This window comes from Festucalex cinctus, chromosome 9 (assembly GCF_051991245.1).
Source record: "Festucalex cinctus isolate MCC-2025b chromosome 9, RoL_Fcin_1.0, whole genome shotgun sequence".
Classification (NCBI taxonomy): Eukaryota; Metazoa; Chordata; class Actinopteri; order Syngnathiformes; family Syngnathidae; genus Festucalex; species Festucalex cinctus.
This window is the reverse complement of record NC_135419.1, coordinates 21,342,603-21,362,602: the sequence shown is the minus strand read 5'-3', so window position 1 is coordinate 21,362,602 and position 20,000 is coordinate 21,342,603. Positions and strand designations below refer to the sequence as shown.

At 38.8% G+C, this 20,000-nt stretch overlaps 1 protein-coding gene across 3 annotated transcripts in view; it reads right to left on the bottom strand.

The window, feature by feature from the left end:
- The window catches only part of LOC144025936 (nuclear envelope pore membrane protein POM 121-like), a 43,606-nt gene that overhangs the window by 14,642 nt on the left and 8,964 nt on the right, over nt 1-20,000 (bottom strand). For all 3 annotated transcript variants that reach the window (XR_013284995.1, XM_077532335.1, XM_077532336.1), the window contains exons 2-7: nt 18,195-18,401; nt 12,084-12,275; nt 11,850-11,975; nt 11,687-11,767; nt 10,761-10,884; nt 3,818-4,045 (exon numbers count right to left, since the gene is read on the bottom strand). Coding sequence is in view for 2 of the 3 variants with exons in the window: in XM_077532335.1 (XP_077388461.1) it covers nt 3,818-4,045; nt 10,761-10,884; nt 11,687-11,767; nt 11,850-11,975; nt 12,084-12,275; nt 18,195-18,401 (958 nt within the window). In the remaining variant the exon portion in view is untranslated. The remainder of the gene's footprint in view (nt 1-3,817; nt 4,046-10,760; nt 10,885-11,686; nt 11,768-11,849; nt 11,976-12,083; nt 12,276-18,194; nt 18,402-20,000) is intronic.

Genomic DNA, 20,000 nt, shown 5'->3' with positions numbered 1-20,000 from the left:
AAGTGGATTACTATCATTAAGGAGGCCTGTCACTATTGTTTCATACATGTTGAGCACAGCCATGAAATGTTCCTCTTTCTTACAGTTTGTATCATCACATAAGATAGCTTCACATGGGATGTCAACATTACTAAGAGTTATATCAGTTTGACAATTATACTGCCAGAGATCAAAATCCGATTGTTTTTCCCAGTCTAGCTTTCTACATGTACTGTTATTACAAACAGGCAATGCAGGTAAACACTCTAGGTCAAGTGTCATAGAAACTGGAATATGATCCGCAATAGCTAAACTATATAAGATCTCAGCTGTCACCAAGCAGTTGTGTGCATCAGCTGTGCATATACAGTGATCCAGCCAAGATGTTGTATGCCAAGCTTCACTAATATATGTATCTATCAGCTGGTAAGATTTTCTCACTTGAGAGCATGAGCTTATCATTTCCACAAAACTCCTTCAAATGTCGCCCAAACAAGGCGTGAGCATTTGATATATCAGAATTCATATCACCCATCACAAAGATACTCGTGTATTCACTGTCTTTTATAAAAGAACTAATCAAAGCGAGCCTATTAAGATATTCACCTTCATTCTGGTAAGATTCATAAGGTGTATAAACATTTAAAACAATAAATGTATTCCTATCATGTGTAACTTTAACTGCAATGGCCCAGTCAACCTCAAGCCGAACTACGGAAATTAATGGGTCTAGTTCCTTATGCCACAGAATGGCTACCCCACCAGGTATCCTGCCACGCACAATACCCAAACGCATATCAGTTGTGGACTCCCCTGCCCCATAGAAGTCACTGTGCACAGTGCTGAGTTTGTCCGGATCTTGTACAGATAGCATAGTCTCTTCTATATATAGAATATCAAAACTCTCAAAGAGTGCGTCAATAGCAATACGCCGTGCTTTATCACCAGCCCCTTGTCCAGTAGGCAGTCCACGCAAATTGTATGACACAACTTTCATCATTCATTCAACATCCACTTGCACACTTACCCCTCCTTGCAAAGGGGGCGCAGTGGCCATAATCGGCCCGAGGGCGCTAGCTTTACGTGGTTCATAATACCTCCGAACCAGAGCCCCTTCGGGCCATAATTCAGGATTATACATTTCATTAATGTCCTGACATTCTGCAGTAACTTTGAAACAGCCATATCGGCTACGTGCACAATAGATTTTTAAGCAGGTCACATCCCTGTTAAGTTTTGACTTAAGATACTCTGACAGCATCTCTGCATCCAAATCTGGACAGAATCTCGGGGCAAAAACACTCACTATTTTAGTCTTTACGACTTTTATAGTACTTACAGCGCCAGTGCCGATTATCGAAATAGATCCAGCTTTCTTTCGTCCAGCGGCAGCAACAGGCATTCCCAGCGCTGTATTCTCCAGTTTCTGCCGCGGCCGTCCTTTCTTGATAATTTTACTGCACCCAGGAGAGCCGGTGGTGGAAACAAACCCAGCTGAGTCACTTTTCGTTGAGGTTCCGCTAACACAGAGCCCGGAAGATTTCGCCCCGGTACGATTCCGAGGCGTCGGATCAGAAAAGCTTGCGGACAAACATTATGAAATAAAATCTGACTTTGTAAAAAAAAAACAACAACAAGTTTTTGTACCTTATAAAACCTTGAAAAATAAATTAAATGTCATTTTTTAAAAGTATGATGTTAAAATCATCATCCTGAAATATTTAATCAAAATAAAATATTTGTTACATATTAAAGAATAGGGGGCGGCACGGTGGACGAGTGGTTAGCACGTCCGCCTCCCAGTTCTTCCCAGGCTAGGACCTTCCTGGGTGGAGTTTGCATGTTCTCCCCGTGCCCGCGTGGGTCTTCTCCGGGTACTCCGGTCTCCTCCCACATTCCAAAGACATGCATGGCAGGTTAATTGGGCGCTCTGAATTGTCCCTAGGTGTGCTTGTGCGCGTGGATGGTTGTTCGTCTCTGTGTGCCCTGCGATTGGCTGGCAACCAGTCCAGGGTGTCCCCCGCCTACTGCCCAGAGCCAGCTGAGATAGGCGCCAGCACCCCCCGCGACCCTTGTGAGGAATAAGCGGTCAAGAAAATGGATGGATGGATGGATTAAAGAATAGTATATCACTTTTCATAGTAATACTAACACCTCATTTTAAAATTTAATGGCCATATTACATAATTGTCTGTTATTTATCGACAGGATAGTTATTTCAAAATTACCTTTTTATTTATTGAATTTTGACACTTTTGGGCTTCCATACACATCATCCATTCAAATATAATGAAAAACATGCCATTTATTAAACCATGAACGTTTCTGAAACGCGTGAGGAGCTTTATTTAAGGTGCTCGGAAACTACGCCCATATTTGGACTTCCTGATTAGAGCAGTTTGCGGCGTCACTTGCAGTCTCGTCAGTAGTGTGAGCGTTTGTGTAATTTATGTATGCTTCAAACAGTAGAAGGACTGATTGTGCACCCCAACTGCTATTGAAACTGTAACCCCGGGTTTTCACTGGATGCGGTTGCGGTGCGGTGCGTCTTGACTGCGTGCTCCGGACGGATCAATTTTTTTGTCAATCCACACCGGCTCCGCACAGCTGCGGTCCGGCAGCTCCGTCGCCGCCCACTTCCCAACGTGTCTCGCGGGACCGCGCGCGCGCGATCATGTGGCATTTCACAACGAGAGGTGGACTTCTTTTGATTTAACCTTTTCTTCTTCTTCTGCTATGAGATTCCATGCAGCATCCTTTTTTTGGTTGTCCTTGTAAATTAATAACGAGAGTCGGGTCAGTGCGGGTCCACTCTTTATTTCTGTCTTCCCCGTCCGGCTGCCGCTCAGTACGGCAAGCGAGACGGGCACAACAAGCAATCGCGAACATCAAACTCACAATACATTACAGTCCTTATAAAAAGGATGTGCCGTGTCATATATTATTTTGTGGTTTTCCACCTCCAATATAAACCTCTCCTCGTCCATGTTCGCTGGTGTCTAAACCGTGAATGAGCACATGGCCCGGCGACGCCCACGTCACGTTTTGCTGAAAAGCTTGCGAAATAGGAGCTGGCGAGTGTTTTATTCTGAAAGGTAACCGGAAATTTATTTTGAAACTGCGTCGGTCTTCCTGTCCCGCTCGAGGTGTTTTGTGCTAGCTTGCCATTTGCCGGAGGCCTACCGCTGCGGCGTCCGGCAAAAATAGAAAATAGGTCTATCCTTGCGGAAGGCTTGCGGCACGCCGCAGGCCTTCCGCAGTCGACACGCAACGCACCCGCAAGCGGTGTAAACTGCACCATTCGAATGAATGGAATCTAATTGCTTGCGTCGCCGGACCGCACCGCAACCGCACCGCAACCGCACCGCAACCGCAACCGGTGAAAACCCGGGGTAAGGGAAGTGGGAATGGTGTCCTGTTGTGTGCGTAGTAGGCGCCAGTCAGCGTCACCGTGTTGCCCATTCAGTTGGGACGGAGCCGCTCCGTCCCGCAACATTATATGGGTTGCATTTAGGCTTTTATGTATTTTTGTCACATTTTTCTTTCCCACTCTGTTAACCACATGCGCTATATAAAGTTTTCATTTTTGATAGGAAGATTATACAAAAAATACAAACAGTAAATACAGCTCATGTTAGAATTTTTTTTTTAATGCGCTGCAAACTGTGCGCTTTGACGGTGAAAGCACTGCGCGATTGCGCATGCGCTCAGCTTAGAGGGAAAATTGCTGCCGGGCCACTTTTTCGCCCCAGTCCGCCCCGATCCACGCATCTACCTGCACACTGAAAAACTCTCTCGATCTTACGACATGAACTGTGACCATCATGCGCTTGCTTACCAGAAAGATTGGCTCATTTCGGCGGGGCACCAGTTGAATCTTTCGTTTCCGCGCTCCGCTGGTACTCTCTGCTAACTGAGAGAGAGATGGGGCCGGGCTGGGCGATCTTGACGAGGCCGGGCTGGGCGATCTTGACGAGGCCGGGCTGGGCGATCTTGACGAGGCCGGGCTGGGCGATCTTGACGGGGATGGGCTGGCCAGTGATCTCGGCGGTCTATATAGCTGAAACTTATACAAATAAAACATATGGTTAATAGTTCAGCTCTTTGCAGCCAATTTAAAGGGATACACGTGACTCATTTCGCCATTTTTTAGCAGCAACAAGTTCATCTTTTGTCAGGTGTTTTGAGCTCAAGTAATCATCAGCTCACCTGTTTTCTGTGTGTAGTCATGTGATGTTGGCAAAGTGAGCCATGATTGGTCGTCACCTGAGCACAAGTACTTTCAGTTGACGGCAAGTGGCAAAATGTGTTTTTAAAGCCTCCAGGTGGAGGAGTGGTACCGTCACTTGCCGGTTGGCGCGGGTTCGCTCCTCCGCTTGGGAGAGACCCCGTGTGGCTTACATGAAGTAGGCTTGTGTGTCAGTGAGTGGTTACAAAAAAAAAAAAAGTGTTTTGAAAGCTACTAATTAGACAAGAAAAAATAATGTTATCAAATTAATTGTAGACAAAATGTGAACTTCATACTGCTGAAAATAGCTAAATAAGTCAGGTATCCCTTGAAGGCAGTTTGTACATTTCAAATGTATAAATTACAGAGGCAATGTAGTGTGGAAATAGAAACGAGCTGATTCTTTCAGGGGCTAACGGGAAAGACGACAGTGTGCCGGTTAGAGCCAGGCAGGGAGAGACAGGACTCCCGGATGGGATGTGATTCAGTAGCCTTTAGTGAAGGGATCATTGCTAGGAATATACATTGATTGACATGATGCTGGAGATAGGAAGTGAAATTGGCTTTAAATTGACTGGCTAGACTTAGAATTGAGTCTGCAAAACAGAAAAAAATAATTACTCTTAGCTCACAATATTATGACAAATAAAGCAAAGCTCAAATATATCACTAAGTTAGATACAGTAATGTCCAAAATGGTGACACGCCAAACGTACAGCATCTCAACAATACAAAGGCAGCAAAGAAACGCAGTGAAATTGCCGTGAAATTAACTGCACTTAGGGACGGCATGACAAGCCTACATACATTTTTAACTTAAAAATCCACCCCTTACATGAAGTAAGCGTGTGTGAGAGAGTGATTTAAAAAAAACAAAAAAACTTAAAAATCCACCCCTCCTGCAATAATGCAGCGAGGAGGAGGAGCTACACTCGTCACTTTACGGGACACTATAATATGCAAATACCGCACTGCAGGGGTGCTCACACTTTTTAGGCATGCAAACTACTTAAAAAAATGACCAAGTCAAAATGATCTACCCACCACAAAAATCCAAAACATTGAATTATTGTCAAATGTATTGAGGATTCTTTGTATGTAGCCTACAATGTACAGTATGCTGATGTATTTTGCATAACCGAGCGAGCCAATATTGCAAAACACATAAGTAGAGGGCTTTGCCCTTTCTGCATATCCCACAATGCATTGCCTGCAGATATTTTGGAAGGCTCTGCCTTGCTATATGTTAGCTCTACGGTATACTCTCTCACTTGTTGACAATCCATCGAGTGATAATGCCTACGAGTCTACGACGTGCTATTATTAACTGCTACAGCCGGGGTGGAAGAGAGTCTTGGAGAATGAAGCCATGTACGTAATCTGAGAACCTTATATTGATAATTGTTATCAAATTATGGAGTCAATGTTATTTTATGTCAGTATTATAAATTATCAGTCAAATTTTATCAAAAATGTTTGAGGATGAGGAATTTATGTCACAGTGCCATTTTGTTGTCTACTGCTCTAACAGAAGAAAATAAATAAAAAAATGTGAGCTTCCCCTTAATTTGTGACAGTAATGTTTAGAAATGAGAAATATTACATGTGATGTGATTCGTGATTACATTTTTATTTTGATGGGAAAACACTTGAATTCCTTCATAATACAGAACTTGACAACTGGAGAATGTTTCAATGGCACCACCTAGGCATTAGAATCTGAAATAAGTATATACTTGATTGGATTTATTTTTTAGAGTAAGTAAATACATTGTGATGAATATTCAATTCACTTTCAGGAACACCACATCCAGACTGGGCTCCCAACAAACTCCTTGGCTATGATGGGAAAGTCACCCACTAAAGCAGCTGCACGCCATGCTAGACGACACAACAGAAAGGAAGCTGCTAAGAAGAAAGAGGCTGCACTTGGTCTCTTTGAACTACAAAAAAGAAAGGATGCTACTAAGCCAACAGAGGCTGAGCTGAGTATCACTGTCACTAGGGGTGGGCGATATGGTAAAAATGTCATATCACGATTCTTTAAAAAATAAATTCACAATCTCGATTTTATCATGATTCTTTTTTTTTCTTCTTTTTTTTACATACTTTTAGAATTTTTGTAAAATTTAAAACATATTTAAAATGTATATAAAACCCTAAAAGAAAAAAAAACAGGCATCTTAAGCCAACTAAGCTTTATGAACAGGTTTCATTTGAAATGCATTTTTTTTTTTTTTTTTATCAAATAGTACAATGAATGTAAACATAAATGGTAATGAACAGCCTCGGTTACTTTAGTTACAGTGCCAACGGTCTTTGAACAGCACTTAACACCACAATAGAAATTGAACATGTTTTTTCTTCTATAAACTATCGACAAAAACAGTTTGGAATGAGTTAGCAAAGTAAATAAAACACAGAATTGGAAAGTAGAAAACACTGTTTACGACAGCGTTTGCTCGTCCGCGACTCCGCATAGTTTACAAATTCTCGTAGGTGCGCATGTGGGCAATGTGGATTGTGGACGTGTCGCGGCGCCCGTCGGCTGTCGGTTCCGAGGTGGTCGGACGGCGCTGGCACCGGCCTCTCGTTGGAACGTCATTTGCTTTGGGGAGTCGTGCGGAACCTCACGGATGCTTCGGGCTCCAGGTGGAGGAGTGGACACATCAGCATTAACTTGCTTACTTAGCATTAGCATGCTAACTAGAGGAGTGGAGTAAGTTTGTGTGCGATTTTGTGTGAGTGAGTGCGTGAAGGGAGGAAAAAAACAAAAAGAAAACACGGATGCATCAAGCATAAACCAAGCTTGAGCCCGCATAAAGTTGAACTGTATAAAATGTGCCCTACAGACGATCTTGTTGATCTTTCAGCTTTATGAGATCGTCAACACTTAACGATCCTTAACGATTTAATATCGTCATATCGCCCACCACGAGCTGTCACTGACTTTTTTTCAAATCGACTTTACTTCTCATATTATTAACGACTAATCGACTTATTATTATTATTATTATTATTATTATTATTATTATTATTATTTTAATTTTTATTTATTTATTTATTTTTTAGTTTTGAGGCCACAAATGTTCAACATGTGTTGAATTGAGTGGATAATCTGCATATAAATACCGATTGTTCCTTATATTTCCTGTACAATAATAGTCTTCAATTTACAGTGTAACAGCGGCGAGTCCGCACGCACGCACGCACACACACACGGTGCTCCCCAACTTGTCAGGCGACAAGCCCTCCCTTATCTTCAATTTCAGTGTTGTTTGGTCATTAAAACACATGCAATGGTGGTTGTTTGTTTGTTTTTTGCCGTGACCCGCAACTGATCACCGAGTGTTATTTTGTTACGAGAATTTTCTTTTTTTTTCTTTTTTTTTTATTACGCCGAGGGGAATAAGTTCTTCTTTTGCGACCGAGATGACATGACTTTGCGTTTCGAGCTGTGTTTATGACCACCAATTCACCATCGAGGGTCACGGTGAGTGAAAAGTTTGCCTTTCGCGTTGCCATGATTTTGCGGTGCTACGCGCTAAGCTAACTCCCAGTGAAATGTGTTTGACTCGACAAAATGGCCATCACGATGCTGCAGCAAACTGGTCGTGCACATTTGTGTAATCCTATACGCTTGTAAATGTCTATAAGCACGTGCTATTCACGGCAGGCCAAGAATTTGTCGTTCCGAGTGTTCATGGCAAAATAACGCTAGCAAGAGATTTGCCGGTCGCAGCAAAATAAGTAACTGCTGACTCATAAAAGTGACAGTCACACAATTAAGCTGCTGCCAAGCGCTACACGAGGGAGCGAACTAAATGACAATATTACAAGCATTTTTGTAACATTATTGTCGTGTTTACCTTTGTCTAACCGTGACGCGCTGACTCCAGTATTTCTCCGGTATTCATAAACAGTGGCGTCAAATTGGCCGTCCAATCGGCCGTCCGTTCACTCGGCAGTCATGCCGCTGTACTGATCCATGAGCGTCTTGGTGTATCTTTGCAGCTTATACCGACTTTTTGAGGGTCGTGTGAACATTTTAGTTGTTCACCTCCCCAAGCTTGGCAGTAATAACATGCATGGTGGCTTGGTGACGCCGATTCAAAGTCGTGCTCTCTTCCTCTCCCAAATGTTTACAAGAGCCTGTACCTCTGTCCTCCTATCCGTTCGCTTTTCCTCCATTTTAAAATATTGCAACCAATGAGGACATCATCACAACTAATAAATATTGTAAATACTGTACATGTATGCTTGCAGTAAAAGAACTGTATGCGCAGTTAGGCTAATGACACCTCCAAATTCAAACAACCAATCAGGCCAACCAAACAGGAGCCATTTTTTACTCTGTCCGACGTGTCCGCAACCATCCATGATTATGGCATGCTTTTTTACTTGGTCTGAGGAAATATTCTAATGTTTTGAGATAGGGTATTTGAGTTTTCTTAAGCTGTAATCCATAATCAGCAATATTAAAACAATAAAAGGCTCGCAATATTTCAGTTGATTTGGAATGAATCCAGAATGTATGGCATTTTTGCTTATTTAATTGCATTACAGAAAATAATGGACTTTATCACAATATTCTAATTTTCTGAGACATTTCTTGACAAAATTGTTTTTATATGCTGCGTACTTTCAAACGTGTGTCGCTCTGTTGTGCCATTTGACTGAGATACAGCAAAATGTGCCTGACATTAACATAAGCAAAAAATGTGTCCAAAACAAAAATGCCTTATGTGTGACGTCAAAATCCACAAATACATTTCCATTTACTTTTACCCAAGTTATTTTTATGACCTGTTATTTGGTAAATAATACTATTAATAAAAAGCTTTTAAAAAAACATGTCTGCAGTTTATCCACTCTCTGTCCATCCATCCATTTTCTTAACCGCTTACTCCTCACAAGGGTTGCTGGAGCCTATCCGAGCCAGCTTGGGGCAGTAGGCAAGCCTGAACTGGTTGCCAGCCAATCGCAGTCACAACGAGCTGAGATCACATTCGCCTCGTTATCTGCAATAATCCACGGCGTCAAACTTGGATCACACAGCTTTTGAGAATGCGCCACTCTTCCCTTGATAACACACTGTCCACTTTTATTATGTTTGTACGCACAAACGTCACAAACTCATCCACAAACAAACCAGTCATAGCTTTCTAGACTCTTGTAATTCTGAAAGTCCTTCAAAGTGTAAAATGGGCTGTGGTGAAAAAAGAGATAGATAATGCATCGAGGCGTATCTGCTGGGAAGATGTCGTGCTCATTGCTCCCCTCAGACTTGTCGATCTGATATGGATCTTGACCCCCGATCACAGCGATTTTTCTCCATGTATCTTAAAAAAAAGCCTTCTTGTCGAGTAAGTCGTAATATTTCTCCATCGTACTAAATTCGATAACGTTATATTCATCTTGCGAGAGCAAGGTTAGCGTGGACGCGTACCTCTCAGAAAACAGAGCCTGTCAAAATGGACGACAGCACAGGATTGTGGGATATGTTACTATTTTTAGCACAAAGGGCAAACCCCTCTATAATTAGCAATGAACTTTTTTTTATTATTATTATTTGTGTAAGGGATGCATTTTTTTTATTTTTTGGAAGGGATGCATTTTTTAATTTTTATTTTTTGTAAGGGATGCATAGTCCGGACAGTATCTTCTGCCAGCCAGCCTCAAGCACGCTTCCAAAATGTTCATCAGTCATGGTGGAACGGTATTTGGACTTTATAATCTTCATGTAGGAAAAGGCTGACTCACATAAATATGCAGTCAAGGTGATAGCATATTTCCTCATGTTGGGGTACGTTTCCTATGTGACTGAGTACCGATGCTTCGGTGGCGCTTTTGAAGAATGTTGTGTGAAAAATGAGTGCTGTCCGGATTTGTGTTCCTTCATCTTTCTCTTTCTCAGCTCGCTTTTCGACGGTTTAGTCTGTGTCGTATTTTCCACGAACAGTCCGAAAACGCTGCTCCACATTTGCCTTCTGTGGCATTGCGACGGTAGACTGGCAGATGAGGCACTTCGAAAATTACATTGTGAAAAAAAGTCCACCTCGCATTCCGTATGAACGTAATGTTTTTGTCTTCTTACTTGGTCCCGCTCCCTCATTCATTTTGATTACTATAAGCATTAGCGATGGCTTCAAACCCAAGGGATTTGTGTACTAGCTTAGCGCTCAGCGCCGTTGTTTGCGCATTAGCGGTGATCTAAATGTCAAAGTTCAGTCGTCATCTGACTGGTTTCCCTGTATGTCAATCAAGTAACGGGATTGATGATAGGTTGACATCATAAGTTCTGCTGCACTTTGCGCCGTTGTTTGCGCTGGAGTGGTCACCTGAATGTTAAACTCAGTTATATCAATCAAGTGATGGGATGAATGATTATTGACGTCAAGCGATTAATTACGATTAAACGTTTTAATCGCCTGAAACTCCTAATAATAAATGAGAAAGGCTTCAGTCCAGATTTAAAACAATCAATTCTAAAAAAAAATCAACTGTCGCAATCCGAAATACAACACAGAAACATGTTTGGCGTTCCATCTACCTGCTTGAGGCCATGTGACGAGCTGTAGGAGCTTGCGATGGCGTTCGTCCCTCTGTTGACGCGGGCTCCACTGGTGATGGGGGCGCTGTTGGCTGAGTGAGCGTTTCCCTCGCTGTCGGTAGGACTGGGGAACAGATTCAAAGCGTGCACAGTTACTCAGTGATTTAAAAAAAAAAAAAAGATTATTTTGGTGATAATCTCTTGGCGTAAAGATTGTTTAAATTAAGAGGAACATACTTTTTTTTTTCTAAACCTAAATACAGAACAAAACGAACGATGTATTTCAACTCAAGGTGTCAGTCTATGGAACAATTTGGATTGTAAAAATCTCAATCTATTTGTTTTTTTGTTTTTTATGTATATTTCCTGCAAAAAATATATGTATAGCAAAAGGACATGCAGTTGAATTATTTTTTAATTCATTTTGTGCCGATTCTTTTTTGTGTGTGTTGATTAGGGGCAAACAAAACAAGTTTGACTTCTTTCTGTCCCCTTTCATTTCTTTTATTTTAAAGAGTGAAATAAATGGATTTGATTTCATTTAAAATAAATTGCTGTTGATTTCATAGAAATACAATGTATCAAAATTACTACATAGCTGCCCTAATGATCTTGAATTTTGCAAAATATAAAAAGGTATTCAAAATAAAAATAAACGTGTGAAAAAAATGTTTAGGTCAAAATTCATTTTGATTCACTTGGTCCTTCATTTGAATAAAATAATTATTTTCATTTTTTTTTTTGCTTCCATTTATATTTTGACATTTGAGGTCTTGTTTTTTCAGTTGCATGTTTTTTCTTCTTTTCAGATTCAGATCTTATTTTTTAGGGTTTCAACAAATTTTTTTCAGTTTCAAAACTTATAGCACACGTGCACTAGTACAAGCAATTGACAAAAAAGTGAAAGTAAGACATTTCAGACTCACTTAGGGTCAGGCAGTGATGACGCTCTGTTTGGCAAGAGGCTCTCAAAAGCTGAATGGTAGCTTCCCTCACTGTCCGAACACCTGGGGAACAGATCAAAGCATGCACAGTCACTGAGTGATCCCCCCCAAAAAAAAAAAATCTCTTCGCGTAAAGATTGTCCACCTTTTCTTGCTTCTTTGCTCGGCGGTGAAGCTCATGTCCACATCGTCGAGCTCTCGCTTGCGACTCTTCTTGGAGCAGCGGTCCTCGAGGGCCTCGGGCACCGCGGCGTACCTTTGGTACACCATACTGAAAGACAGGAAGTGAACATATCCAAATATCAGGAATCAGCAACGTAACTCCATTTTGCATAGTTGCTCTTCCAGTCACCGTAATAGTAAATAGGTTGAATCAAACCTTGCAAAATTGTGGTCAGGCCGTGCGATCCTGATGCAATTTCTTTTGTTCCGAGGCGTCAAGATGTGCTTTTTACCGAAGCCGTCCAACCTGACAGGAAGCAGGACTCCCGTCGAGGAAGTGCCCGGCTGCTGAAGGGGGTAATGCCTCTGTGGGGTGATGGTGAAGGGTCCATTTGTGCCTGAAGTCTTCCTGAAACAAAGGAAAACAATTGTCCACTCCACTGAAAATATTTTATTTATGAGACAAATCACTCATTAAGTCAAAATTAGGGTGAATTCAATGTAAAAAATCATAGGGATACTCTATAAAACAAAGGATGTCCTGAACATGAAACATGAACATACAGATTTTATTGTTCATTATTATTACCATATTTGATTTATTGTGTGGAAATCTGTAGAAACGTATATAAAACAAATACTAACCCTGTTTTCAAATTGCAAAAATGAGCCATAAGAATTATTAATCGATCAAAATATACAGAACCAACACATTCACTATTTATTAAATTAAACACAATGAAATTTTATGACTTGAGTTTAAAATAGCACAAATAATGTATCAAGCTTACAACAATCTACTCTGCCACAGTACTCAGACGTTGTTTGAAAATAGATACAATCCTTATGATATAAGGGTATATATCACCTACACACCTAGGGACAAGTAACGAAACTATTTAAAGAGAAACTACAGATTAAGGAGAAGATTGAGTTGGAGAGGGTACATCGGACAGGCAAACCGGAACCTGGGAGGACCAGACCAAGGAAAATTGCAGTTCAATTTGAAAAATATAAAGATAAAACAAGAATTCTACAAAAAGCAAAACAGCTGAAGGGCACAAACATATACATAAATGAAGAATTCACTGATACTTTTAGAAAAAAACGGAAAGAACTGATACCAAAAATGAAAGAAGCACGTGAAAGAGGAGGGATTGTCTACCTAAGATATGATAAGCTTATAATTCACCTCCGCACAAGTACACTAAGACACCATGACCAACACAATTTATCAATAAACTGAGAGACCATGTATTACATCTGATTAAGAAAGTTGACAAATATCTAAATGGCAAAACCACACTCAAATGAAACTAACTTCAATACATTTGATTACACTGAACATAAGACATAAGATCTAGAAAATAACCTTGACCCAGATAACCTTTTTTATAGTAATAATTTTGATCTTGTTTGTAAGTACCATACTAGTGAGCAATTCAATTCTAACATAGATATGGACTGTCATGCATTTTCAATTATACATTTTAATTGTACAAGTCTACATAAAAACTTTACTGACATTAAAGAATGCTTGAGTAAAATAAATAAATTTCAAGTAATAGCAATATCAGAGACATGGCTTGATAATGAGAAAATATGTGATATAGAAATGGAAGGATATGAACTGTTTACAATGAATAGAGAAAATAAAAGGGAAGGGGGTGTTGCAATATATGTTGATAAGGTATTAAAATGAAGAAAAATTGAACATCTGACAACCACCATAGATAACGTAATGGAATGTGTAACTATTGAAGTATATGTAAAAAATGCATCAAATATAATTATAAGTTGTATATATAGGACACCTGGATCATGTCTTGATACATTCAATGATAAATTAGTGGATATTCTGAGTTATACACGTGATAAGAAAATGCGAATAATGTGTGGTGATTTTAACATTGATTTGTTAAATCCAAATGGATACCAGAAAACAACTGACTTTATAAATATAATGTATAGTAATAGTTTATTTCCTCTCATTACAAAACCTAGTAGAATAACAATTGATACAGCTACACTAATAGATAATATATTTACAAATAAAATTGACTTAAAAATAGAAAGTGGACTCCTTATTAATGATATAAGTGATCATCTCCCAGTCTTTGCACTTTTTTATGACTATTTTGATAACAAAATGAAGTGGATAACGTACACATTTGAAAAAAAGAGTAAGAACAACACGCTCCATGGCTGCCTTTAAGTTGGATTTAGAGAAACATAACTGGTCTGAGGTTTATTCAAATAATGATCTTAATACTGCATATAGTGAATTTCAGTTAACAATTATCTCTTTATATAATAAACACTGTCCATTAATTAAAATTACAAGAACGTATAAAGGTCCAAATAAGGCATGGATGACGAAGGGGATAGAAAATGCATGTAAAAAGAAAAATAATTTGTATAAAAGATTTATTAAATTGAAAACTGTGGAAGCTGAAACAAAGTATAAGACTTATAAAAATAAACTATTAAATATTAAACGAATAAGTAAGAAAATTATTATCATTCATTATTAGAGCAGAATAAAAGGAATACACAAGAAATATGGAAAATACTAAATCATGTAATTAAAAACTGTTCTACAAAAATAAATTATCCACAATATTTTATAAAAGATAAAAATATTGTAATTGATGAAATTTCTAATATAGCCAATAATTTTAATGAGTATTTAGTTAATGTTGGCAGTAACTTAGCAAACGAAATTCCAGAACCAAGAAATAAATATGAAATAGATAAGTACATTGAAAATAATTCTTCCACTATGTTCCTTAATGCTGTTAATGATATAGAAGTATTAAATGTTGTAAAAACATTAAAAAAGAAAAAGTCCACTGACTGTTCTAATATCAATATGATACTAGTAAAAAGTATTATAGAATATATTGTTCAACCTTTCACATATATATGCAATTTGTCATTTAAAACTGGTATATTTCCATCAAAAATGAAAATAGCAAAAGCTATTCCTATTTACAAAAGTGGAGATAGGCACATATTCAATAACTACAGACCAATATCATTGTTGCCACAGTTCTCAAAAATTCTAGAAAAATTGTTGTTATACCGACTTGACAACTTTATTGAGAAACATAAGCTCTTAAGTGAAAATCAATATGGGTTTAGAGAAAAACGGACCACCTCAATGGCAGTCATGGAACTCGTAGAAGCAATATCAACTAACATTGATAATAAAAAAATTACTGTTGGGATTTTTATGGATTTAAAAAAAAGCTTTTGACACCATAGATCATACTATATTAATGAATCAATTAGAGCGGTATGGTATAAGAGGTTTAGCATATAAATGGATGAAAAGTTATTTGGATGATAGATATCAGTATTTGAAGTTTAATAATATACAATCAAAATACTTGAAGATTACTTATGGTGTCCCCCAAGGATCTGTGTTAGGCCCTAAATTATTTATATTGTATATAAATGATATCTGTAGTGTCTCAAAAATATTGAAAAGTGTCTTATTTGCTGATGATACAACTTTCTACTGTTCAGGAGAAAACCTGAAGCAGCTTCTGTCCACTGTGGAGTATGAATTGAATACATTAAAAAAATTGGTTTGATATGAACAAACTATCATTAAATTTAAATAAAACCAAGTTCATAGTTTTTGGCACTAGACCAATCACTCATCAAGTTAAAATTATGGTGAATTTAATTGAAATAGAAAGGGTGTATGAAAATATATTCCTTGGAGTAGTTATTGATGATAAATTATGTTGGAAACCACACATAGAAAATGTTAAAAGGAAAATGTCAAAAATCATCGGGATACTCTATAAAACCAAGGAGGTCCTGAACATGAATTCACTATATACATTAAATAATACATTATTATTACCATATTTGACCTATTGTGTGGAAATCTGGGGAAATGCATATAAAACAAACACTAACTCTTATTAATCGATTAAAATATACAGAATCAACACATCCATTATTTATCAAATTAAATACAATGAAATTTTATGACTTGGTTGAGTTTAAAATAGCACAAATAATGAACAAAGTATATAATAATCTACTAAATTAGACACAGTCCTTATGAGATAAGGGGTACAAGTGTGTACAAAAAACCCAAAACAAGAACAAATATTAAGCAAAAGTGTGTTTCTGTAAAAGGTGTTAATTTGTGGAATAATCTGGGAATTGATTTGAAAAGATGTGACTCACTTGTTGAGTTTAAAAAATTGTTTAAATGCAAAGTTCAAAAAGATTACTTATGTCAAATAAGAGCATGAAAATTGTATATAATGAGTATGAGTATATGATTTATAAATGTATTATGGTATATGTTTAGGAATTTCATGTACATATGTTGCTGGATAATGCACGCATCATTTTATTTTTAAAAATATTAACCTAGTATTGTATTAATAATGAAATCAGTTTAATTGTATAATGCATGAGGGGTAGGACTAGATAAGTTTTTAACTTCTTCCTACTCCCTTTTGAACATGTAAACTATGATGAGTTTGTTTTTTGTTTTTTCTTTTCATCTTTTCTTTTTTAACTTTTGTTTCTCTGCTGTTTGTTTTTATGTTTATATGTTCAATAAATCAATCAATCAATATCCATCCATCCATTTTCTTGACCACTTATTCCTCACCAGGATCGCGGGGGGTGCTGGCGCCTATCTCAGCTGGCTCTGGGCAGTAGGCTGGGGACACCCTGGACTGGTTGCCAGCCAATCGCAGGGCACACAGAGACGAACAACCATCCACACTCACAAGCACACCTAGGGACAATTCGGAGCACCCAATCAACCTGCCACGCATGTCTTTGGAATGTGGGAGGAGACTGGAGTACCCGGAGAAGACCCACACGGGCACGCGGAGAATATGCGATATAAGGGTATATAGTGTCTATAAAAAAATAAATAAATAAGAGCAAATATTAAATATTGTTTCTGCAAGAACAGTCAGACATAAATGTGCTCAACATAAATGGCAACCCCACTTAGTTTTTTACACTTCTTTTCCGCAGAAGTTCTCCGGGAAAAGGGCACTCATTGGGATCTGGCGATGAACTTGAACTGAACCAGTGACTGTTTACCGCAGAACAAGCCAAGTAAGCAATTATGCGTATGCGCGTTGTCAGATACGCTGCATGACTGACGGCTTTCTTGCCAGTCAAAAGGCGCACGTACAGAAACAGCGTTCTCGGAAATAGACCCAGCTGACGTCACTTTACAGGGTTATTGAGGCAAATCAAGACGATGATGGATTTGTGCGAAAAGTGACTGTACAAATGGGAGAGAGAAGTTATTAGGAGTATCTAAACGACAAAGGATTAGAAGGTCCTGAGAAATAATCCTGAGTAAAGGTTATAAGTATTTACTCTGTTAGGCTATTATTTGTTTGAAAATGTCACTTTCGATGTTGTTGTATTGATGTCATTTATAAGAGTTGTATGTTGAGTTGAATACAATGTTGAAATTACCACTGATTATTTAGAAGACATGTAAAATGTTAATCAAGGGTAATTTGGTGGGAGTGTAGCTGGCGCTAGTATTGCCCCTGAATGGTTGCCATGACAACGAAACCATGCAGTCTGTTTGAGTTTATTATTTTTGTAGATGTTCTTATTTGACTGTAAATGTGCATTTTGTTTTTCTGTTTATTATTATGAAACAATTTATGTAGAAAATATTCCGGTAGCAATCACTTCCGGTTCGGGTCAAAAAGTTTGGAAGGCGCCAGAACGCGAGATCGAGAGACACGAAGCAAAAGAGAGTGAAAGACTTCCTTTGGACAATTTATCTACCACTGGTTAATTAACAGTGTGCCCATGGTATGTTTTGTTTTGTTTGTTTGTTTATGAACATTTGATTTTTAAAAAATTACTGTAAATCCATCCATCCATCCATTTTCTTGACCGCTTATTCCTCACAAGGGTCGCGGGGGGTGCTGGCGCCTATCTCAGCTGGCTCTGGGCAGTAGGCAGGGGACACCCTGGACTGGTTGCCAGCCAATCGCAGGGCACACAGAGACGAACAACCATCCACACTCACAAGCACACCTAGGGACAATTCGGAGCGCCCAATTAACCTGCCGCATGTCTTTGGAATGTGGGAGGAGACCGGAGTACCCGGAGAAGACCCACGCGGGCACGGGGAGAACATGCAAACTCCACCCAGGAAGGCCGGAACCTGGACTCGAACCTGAGTCCTCAGAACTGGGAGGCGGACGTGCTAACTACTCGACCACCGTGCCGCCCTTGACTGTAAATATTGATTGTAAATACGCGCAATGTCTTTGTTTTTAGTTTTCACGGTGTTCCATAATCAAACCTTGAGGTATTGTGGTCAGGCCGTGTGATGTTGATAGTGACACTCTTTTGTTTCAGACACGTCCGGATGACCTTCTTTTTCCCGAATTTGGGCCACCTGGCGGCCAGGAAAGGCAGGACTTCTTCCACCGAGGAAATGCCCGGCAGCTGAAGGGGGTCGTGCCTCTGTGGGATGCTGGTGAAGTGTCCCTTTGTGCCTGAAGGCTCCCTGAAACAAAGGAAAAAATTGTTAGTTGACTGAAAACACTTTATTTCTAATGTTTGTAAAAAATGTATTTGTCATTTAAATTCTATGTAACGGAGTGACTTACCTGCCTTTCAGCAGAAATAAATAAAAGTCTTGGTAACACTTTATAATGAGTACACACTATTAAGCGTCTATTAACTAATGCTTAATAGATGCTTAATAGTGTGTACTCATTATAAAGTGTTACCAGAGTATTTAAAAAAAAAATAAATTGCTGTTGATTTAATAGAAATATAATGTATCAAAAGTACGGTACTACTTAGCTGCCTTACAAGGTGCCTGACATAAAATACAAAAACAATATCCACACAAAACGCAGCAATAATTTGGGAACTGTTCAAATATCAGTGGAAAGTCGATTCCAATAGCAGGCAAGGTATGAGCTATGAAATATTTAACTTGAAGATGAAAAATGGTCCTCTCAAAAGAGTCACAATGACACCCCGCCCCAAAATGCACACAGGTGATATTGACTTGTAAATACAATAGTTTAGTGTCCCTCGTGTATTACTTGGGGTGGGAGTGGTGGAACAAAACAAACAAACAAACAAAACATTTTCATTTTATTAATTTTCAAAAGCATTTGAGACATCACATCCATGATAAGTTATCAATAAAGCACTTTTCACAGGCCACATCAAATGGCAAATAATCTTTTAATGGAGACAAAATTATGAAATCAAATTTCCCACTGTGGTAATGTGACCTAATTTATGCAAGAAAATAGCACAAGGAGCAACAATAAAGTAAGCAAACTTTGGCTGATGCCTCAGTAGATGAATTGTAAGCCAAATGTGATCTTCAAAGTTGAGGCTGATTTAGACTCTTGAGAGGTCAAACTTCCAAAACGTTGAAAGGGTTCAAATCTCGGACGATGACCTTGCCTGCTATTGGAATTGACTTTCCATTGATATTTTAAGAGTTCCTGAAAATGTCAGGTTCATATCTTTTTCCTAAGGTATTGGTTGCTATGGACATTTTTTATGATGCAAGTACCTGAGTGCTGACTGGTGTGTTTCAACTATTTTTGGTTGCTATTAGTGTTGTTCCAATACCGATACTGGTATCGGCAGAGGTGCCGATACTGCATTAAAACAGTGGTATCGGTATCGGTGATTACTAACAGGTAACATGCCGATACCTAAACTCCAACACTAATATAGGATTTGGGATGCAGCATCTTGGTCTTGCTCGTGCACGGCTTTCACTGATGTTTACTGCATGCCAATCTAAGATAGCCGATCCTATTGGCCCTTGAATGCTCTGAATCAATGGCAGGACAGCTTTTTCATGTTGAGGAAAAAAAACCTTAGGTATCGGTATGGTATCAGTATCGGCCGATACTGCAAAGCTGGGTATCCGAATCGGTATCGGGGGCCAAAAAACGGTATCGGAACAACACTCATCTGAGACAATTATTTTGTGTATTTATCATTTATTCAATCTTATTTTATTATTTATTCAATATATTTTGCATTTATAGTCTTAGGTTTATTTACGTTTTTACAATTTCAGTCTGTACATTTGCTGACATTTTCGAGAGGTTCATAGGCCAAGAGC